We start from the raw sequence: 7,636 nt of genomic DNA, 5'->3' as shown, positions 1-7,636 counted from the left end.
CACCCCTGTCCGATGTCCAGAGAGGCTGATGAAGTACCCCGCCAACAGACCGAACACTTCACAGAGTCCCTTTCTGGAAGGATCCTTCTCCAATGCACCTATGAAAAGGATATGGCACTAAGTATGCTTGTATTAAAAGAACAATTTTTTAGCCTTTTTTCATAAAAATAATACTTACTCAGTTTCATGGGAAGGATCCTCCGCGCCTTCTTTCTAAAGGCTTTTGAAGAGTCAATTGGCACTATATTTCCTGTAGAATAAAGAACACATAAAAAAAATAATAATTACAACAGTGTTTAGGTAAACAAAAAAAAAAAAATAATAATAATAAAATAATTAGATACTTACTTCGGCCGGCTTTCCGGATCTTCTGCCGGTGAATCGTCACATCTCTGTGGAGGTCCCTCAGCCGCTGTTTGAGCTGGCTCAGGAGGCGATCAAAGGCCTTATCACTGACCTTTGTGACCCCGACCGGCTGGTCTTTCAGGAAGAGCACGAATTTCCTAATATTTATTAGGTTCACCCTGATAGTAGTTGGCTTCATGCCATCCTCCTTTAGGACCTGCACCCAGCTAAAATAAATACATAATAGAACAAAGCAAACAGTTAATAAAAAGTAAAAAAAAAAAATAAATAATAATAATAATAAATAAAGTATTTAACAAATACTTACTCAGATACTACTTTGGCTTCCTTAAGGAAGGCAAAGTCCCCTCTCAACAGCTGCCCCTCTCCTGAAAAAAGCAGGAAACGCCGTACGTGGCTGCGGCACGTGTTTCCGTTGTCTTTTACTTTACTGCTCGGGTTAGACCCGACACAGTATAGAAAAAAGTCATTGAGCATTTGTTCTGTAACACACAGGTAATAAAACTTTGTTAAAATGTTATTAAACAGTCATTACAATAAATAAAACATTCAGTTAAAATTCTAAAACAATTTTGTATAAACAGGTAGAATGAACATATATGCACTTACCATATTTGGGGTTATGCTCATCTTCAAAGGAGTCTTTTCTTGTGAACTTTTTCCTTGTCTTCTTCTGGGGGCTTGACATATAGAGCCGGACCAGCCGGGCCAGCTCTTCGTCTCGTGACTTGCAGTCCTGCCTGGGGCAGGCCCCCGGACTCAGCCCCAAACGTGCCATAAGCTCCATATTTTGGCGGCGGAGGTCCTCCTTCTCCCTATCGCAAGCCTCATTCCCGCAGGATGTGCATGGGATGAAGGGGTCCTCCCCGCCGCTTGCCCCGCCTCTGCTTGCAGCTCCTCCGCTAGCCGCGCCGCTGCCGCTTGCCGCTCCGTCGCCGCTTGCCGCTGCGTCGCCGCCGCTTGCCGCTGCGTCGCCGCCGCTTGCCGCTGCGTCGCCGCCGCTTGCCGCTCCGTCGCCGCCGCTTGCCGCTCCGTCGCCGCTTGCCCCGCCGCCGCTTGCCCCGCCGCCGCCGCTTGCCCCGCCGCCGCTGCTGCTTGCCGCGCCGCCGCTGCTTCCCGCTATGCTTCCTCGGCCTCCGCCGCCTCCGCGACTGGTGAACGGCCCGCCGATGGCCCCCCCGCTGGTGCCCAGCCCGGCACTTGCTGGCCCGATCCCCACATCAAGCACGCTGACCATGGGTATGGCCGGGGAGGACGCCCTTAGCTTGGCCAGCTGTTGCAGAACGTAGTTCTGTTTACATTTTTGGATCTGCCACTGTGCTTTTGGGAGCTATAAAGTAAACAAACGTATAAAAAAGTATTCACTAAGCATGTTACTACCAATGTACAACTAATTCAATTCAGAATGCTAAATATATATACACATATAAACATATATATTAGTTTTACATGCCTCAATATCACCGTGGCAGTCCACATAGTGGCGATCCAAACGCTTCACTGTTTTGCCACATCCTAGCTCCTGGCAGACGAACTGCCCAGAGACACTAAACATCAAAAAAAACATTAATATTACTTCAATCTGTCACGCGGCCGTGTTCTCCTTCCACGCTACCTGACTCCATTTCCCAAGATCCCATGAACAATAACGTCAACAACACACGCTCACCTTCACCCAATCATGTTACGCTCCGACGCTCAGACTCACCTGTGTTCTGAGTTAGTTCCAGTTCATTCCCCTCTAGCTTCCTGTATTTAAGGCGGCCGTTTGTAAACAAACTCCGCGAGGTATTGTTAACTCATGTTACATACTAAGCGTTTTCCTGTGTATTGTTTTTGCCTTCTCGTTACGACCCTGTTTTCGGATTATCGGTTTATGTCTTTTGTTTTGCCCTTTCTGGATTTGATGTATGGTTGGACTGTTTCTCGGTTACGAACTCGGACTGTATTTTTGACTACGTCTTCTGTCATCGGTGAGATCTTTGTTTGCCTGGCTATTCTGTTAGCAGTATCTGTTAGCTTTACTGCTAATAAACCTGTTTGTATTTTTAACTTGGCTCGCGTCACTCCTCACTACCTGGCGTTTCAGAATACCTCGCCTGAAGTGATGGCCGAGTTTAATGATCTCCAGCAGGCAGTCGGGAATCAGGGGAGGGTTCTCGAACAGCATAGCCAGCTTTTTGAGAGCCTTGCTAACACCGTTACTGCTCTTACTACCCAGCAGTCAGATCAACACTCTCAGCTAGCTCAGATAACTGCTAGCCTTCAGGATATCGCTACTCAGCTTGCCCAGCTGAGAGTGGCCACTCCAGCTAGCCTAGCCTCTGCTAACCAGGCCCCGGTTAGCTCTCCTGCTATCGCTCCCTCGGCAGCCGCTTTTCCGGTAAGCAAACCTGATAAATATGATGGTTCTCCAGATTTATGTTTTTTATATCTCGTCTCACCGGCAAGGCTTTGGATTGGGCTACTGCTATTTGGCCTAGTATTGAAAATAGCCCATACGAGCATTTCCTCAGGGAATTTAAGTTGGTTTTTGATCACCCGCATCATGGACAATCTCAGGGAGAGTTATTGGTTCAGTTACGTCAAGGAAACCGACCCGTGTCTGATTTCGCTCTCGAATTCCGTACTTTGGCTGCTGGTAGTGGTTGGAATGAACCAGCTCTACGCGTGATGTTTCGAAATGGACTCAGGGCTGATGTTTTGGCCGAATTAGCTTGCAAGGATGATGGGCTGCCTTTGGATGAACTTATATCTTTAGCCATCAGACTTGATCAGCTCAAACAGAGCTCAGTACCTGGCCGTAGAGCTGCTGCTACTTCTCCTCGTTTTGCTACGCCACGCGCATCTGGATTTACTCCACGGACCACACGCAGGGATGAGGAACCCATGCAAGTAGACGCTACCCGTTTGTCAAAAGAAGAAAGAAAGCGACGATTTCAAGCTGGATTATGCTTCTATTGTGGCGGAGCAGATCATGTGTTGCGAGATTGTCAGCTTTGCCCCTCCCGAGTTCAACGCCAAGACACTTCAGGCTCGTCCTACGGTGGGCTCTCCCATGGTTATCATGGCAACCCGGACCGTCCATATGAGCCATCTGCTACTAACTCGGGAAAGCGTGTGGAGAGGATTCCACACGCTAAAGGGGTAAGCCGACTTAGTCCTGATATGTTTTCAAGATCTTTTATTATTTCTGTTGTTCTGTTCTGCCAGTCTTCTTCATTTGTGTTTCCAGCCCTGATTGATTCCGGTGCCGAGGGGAACTTTATACACGAGCAGCTGACCAGACAACTCCAGATTCCGTTCGAACAATTGAAAAATCCTATGAGACTGTCTGCGGTGGATGGGACCCCAGTTGGCCGAGGAGCTGTTTCCCACACCACCACACCTGTCAAGCTCAACGTCAGCGCTCTGCACTCAGAAGAGATCAGGTTTTTTGTGATGAAGGACACTAATTATCAAATTATATTAGGACTTCCATGGTTGAAAAAACATAATCCTCTGATTTCTTGGTCTAACTGTGAAATTATTTCTTGGTCTCCATACTGTCATGATCACTGCATTACTGTTTCTAAATTAATGATCCAATCTACTACTGTAGAGAGTCCTGGCCTGGAGTCACTTGCACATATTCCTCCTGATTACTCTGATCTGAATGAAGTTTTTAGCAAGTCACGTGCTACTCAACTACCCCCACATCGCTCCTATGACTGTGCTATAGAGCTTATAGACAATCAGATACCTCCCAAGTCACGTATATATCCTTTAACTCAAACTGAGGAACGTGCTATGGAGGAGTATGTGCAGGAGGCTCTATCTCAGGGGTTCATTCGTCATTCCACTTCTCCGGTAGCCGCATCCTTTTTCTTTGTCAAAAAAAAAGATGGAGGTCTGCGCCCATGTATCGACTATCGACAACTAAATGCAGTTACCAAAACTTATCCCTATCCTCTCCCTTTGGTACCTGTAGCGCTTGAACAACTACGCGGAGCTTCCATCTTCACTAAATTAGATCTCCGCAGTGCTTATAACTTGGTGAGAATTAGAGAGGGTGATGAGTGGAAGACTGCCTTTTTCACCACTAGGGGGCACTATGAATACTTAGTTATGCCGTTTGGTCTCAAGAACGCCCCGTCCGTATTCCAATCTTTCATAAACGATGTACTCCGTGACATGCTAGGAAAATTTGTCATAGCTTTTATAGATGACATTCTAATTTATTCATCTGACTTGACTACACACATTTCCCATGTTCGTGCTGTATTGACCCGTCTTCTCCAAAACCAGCTTTTCGTTAAAGCGGAGAAATGTGAATTTAATCTGTCTACCATTTCCTTTTTGGGTTATGTTATTAGTGCCAGAGGCATTACTATGGATGATAGGAAGATTCAGGCTGTAGTTAACTGGCCAACCCCTACATCAGTAAAGGAACTACAAAGATTTCTTGGTTTCGCAAACTTTTATAGAAGATTTATTCGTAATTATAGTTCTGTAGCTGCTCCACTGACCAATCTATTGAAACGGAATGCTAGAAAGTTGATCTGGTCTGAAGAAGCATCAAACGCTTTCTCTTCTCTCAAAGGGGTGTTTACTTCAGCTCCCTTGTTAAAACATCCAGATCCTAAAGAGCCCTTTGTTGTTGAGGTAGATGCATCCAGTGTTGGAGTAGGTGCTGTCCTCTCCCAAAATATTGGCTCTCCCAGTAAGATGCACCCTGTTGCCTACTTCTCCCACAAACTCTCCCCAGCTGAACGGAACTATGGTATTGGTGATCGTGAACTATTGGCCATTAAATTAGCTTTAGAAGAATGGAGACACTGGTTAGAGGGAGCACTACATCCTTTCGTGGTAATAACTGATCACAGAAATTTAGAATTCTTGAGATCTATGAAAAGCATGAATTCACGTCAAGCACGTTGGTCTGTCTTCTTTGCTCGTTTCAATTTTGTAATCACTTATCGACCTGGCTCCAGAAACACCAAGGCAGATGCCCTCTCACGAATTTATGAGGAAGATAATGTAGAAACCTCAGAACCCTCTACAATTCTAAAACCAGGTATAGTTCTAGCTCCTATCAGATGGGATATCTCAGAGGAGATCAATCTAATTGACTCTACATCCCCTCCTCCTTTGCAGTGCCCCCCAGACAAATCTTATGTACCAGACCAGTGCAGAGATAGACTCATTACTTGGGCTCACACTTCTCCTACTTCAGGACATCCTGGCGAGACCCGCACTTTTCAATTATTAGAGAGTCGTTTCTGGTGGGAAAATATGCGATCTGACATCCATAATTTTGTATCCTCCTGTACTGTGTGTGCTCAGAGTAAAACTCCCCGTACTCTACCTGCCGGTAAATTAGTACCTCTGCCTGTTCCTGCTCGGCCTTGGTCTCACTTAGCTGTCGATTTTGTTTCTGATCTTCCTGAATCTATGGGTCAAACAGTTATCATGACAGTTATAGACCGTTTCTCTCGCGGAGTTAGGTTCATTCCTTTTAGTAAAATGCCTACGGCCCTAGAAACTGCTGAAGCCATTTTTATTCATGTTTTTTGTGTTTTTGGTATCCCCGAAGATATTGTCTCTGATCGTGGTCCCCAATTTATTTCTCAAGTTTGGTCTGCCTTTATGAGTAGTTTGGGTATATCTGTTAGTTTATCTTCTGGCTATCACCCTCAAAGCAATGGACAATGTGAGAGAATGAATCAGGAGCTAGGAAAGTTTTTGAGAATCTATTGTTCTAACAACGTCCATGATTGGGCCAAATTTCTCCCTTGGGCGGAACTAGCTCAGAACTCACTGATCAGTTCCACTACTAAAATGACACCTTTTCAATGCTTTTTAGGATATCAACCACCCATCATGCCCTGGTCAGCCGAACCCTCTAATATTCCTGCGGTAGACGATTGGATGCGTCGGAGCGAGGAAGTGTGGGAGGAGACTCACAGACGCATTGAGGCTGTTTTACAACGGCAGAAACAACAGGCTGATCGCCTACGCCGTGAGACCCCCCTTTACTCTCCTGGTGATCGGGTTTGGCTATCTACAAGGGATTTCCGGCAACCAGATGCTAATAAGAAACTTTCAGTTAAGTATATTGGTCCTTTCAAAGTCATTAAGAGAATTAATGAAGTTACCTACCGTCTCGATCTACCCTCTCACTACCGTGTATGCCCTTCTTTTCATGTGTCTTTATTAAAGCCGGTTATCCCTGGTCCGTTGGATGAGACATCGCTCGGGGCGTCTCCTCCTCCTCCGGTGGCTATGGACGGTGACCCGGTTTATGCGGTAGAACGACTTTTGGACTCCAGGAGGAGAAGGGGAGCCCTGGAGTATCTGGTGGACTGGAAGGGCTACGGACCTGAGGAGAGAAGTTGGGTTCCGGCAACTGATGTCCTGGATCCTTTAATGGTGGATGACTTTCACCGGTCTCATCCATACCGTCCTGCACCACGCCCTAGAGGTCGCCCTAGGAGAAGGTCTCCAGGTCCAAGAAGGGGTAGACACGGTGGTTCTGTCTCTGTCCGGTCCCTCAGTTCGGTCCGCAGTCCCAGGAGGGGTCGTCCCAGGTCCAGGGCTTCCATCCATTCCGTTCCCGTTTCTGGGCCACCTGTTCAGGAATCCGCTGAGGTTGGGGGGGCTGTCTCCTTGTGTCGTCCTCATCCTTCGGATTATTCGGACTCTTTGGAGGGGGGTACTGTCACGCGGCCGTGTTCTCCTTCCACGCTACCTGACTCCATTTCCCAAGATCCCATGAACAATAACGTCAACAACACACGCTCACCTTCACCCAATCATGTTACGCTCCGACGCTCAGACTCACCTGTGTTCTGAGTTAGTTCCGGTTCATTCCCCTCTAGCTTCCTGTATTTAAGGCGGCCGTTTGTAAACAAACTCCGCGAGGTATTGTTAACTCATGTTACATACTAAGCGTTTTCCTGTGTATTGTTTTTGCCTTCTCGTTACGACCCTGTTTTCGGATTATCGGTTTATGTCTTTTGTTTTGCCCTTTCTGGATTTGATGTATGGTTGGACTGTTTCTCGGTTACGAACTCGGACTGTATTTTTGACTACGTCTTCTGTCATCGGTGAGATCTTTGTTTGCCTGGCTATTCTGTTAGCAGTATCTGTTAGCTTTACTGCTAATAAACCTGTTTGTATTTTTAACTCGGCTCGCGTCACTCCTCACTACCTGGCGTTTCACAATCCTATACAAATGTACTCGGATAACACGTTTTTTTAAACTAATTAAGCATCAAGTGTAACTATT

General features: G+C 46.4%; 1 protein-coding gene across 1 annotated transcript; it reads left to right on the top strand.

Moving 5' to 3' along the window:
• The first annotated feature begins 3,691 nt into the window (after nucleotides 1-3,691).
• On the top strand, nucleotides 3,692-6,995 carry LOC111196391 (uncharacterized). Its single transcript, XM_049473861.1, has 3 exons — nucleotides 3,692-3,797; nucleotides 6,212-6,744; nucleotides 6,903-6,995. The coding sequence occupies exons 1-3, from the start codon at nucleotides 3,710-3,712 to the stop codon at nucleotides 6,993-6,995; spliced, it is 714 nt and encodes a 237-aa protein (XP_049329818.1). The 5' UTR covers nucleotides 3,692-3,709.
• The last annotated feature ends 641 nt before the right edge of the window (nucleotides 6,996-7,636 follow it).

This window comes from Astyanax mexicanus, unplaced genomic scaffold (genome assembly GCF_023375975.1).
Source record: "Astyanax mexicanus isolate ESR-SI-001 unplaced genomic scaffold, AstMex3_surface scaffold_47, whole genome shotgun sequence".
Classification (NCBI taxonomy): Eukaryota; Metazoa; Chordata; class Actinopteri; order Characiformes; family Acestrorhamphidae; genus Astyanax; species Astyanax mexicanus.
This window is presented reverse-complemented; position numbering and strand designations above follow the sequence as displayed.

Bases quoted from the DNA above. Each gene is read 5' to 3' on its own strand.
- LOC111196391 (XM_049473861.1), top strand. From the start codon at position 3,710: ATGGGACCCCAGTTGGCCGAGGAGCTGTTTCCCACACCACCACACCTG. The intron at 3,798-6,211 runs GTTTTTTGTGAT...AATGCTTTTTAG, and splicing joins CTGCACTCAGAAGAGATCAG to GATATCAACCACCCATCATG. The intron at 6,745-6,902 runs GTTCCGGCAACT...CCGGTCCCTCAG, and splicing joins GACCTGAGGAGAGAAGTTGG to TTCGGTCCGCAGTCCCAGGA.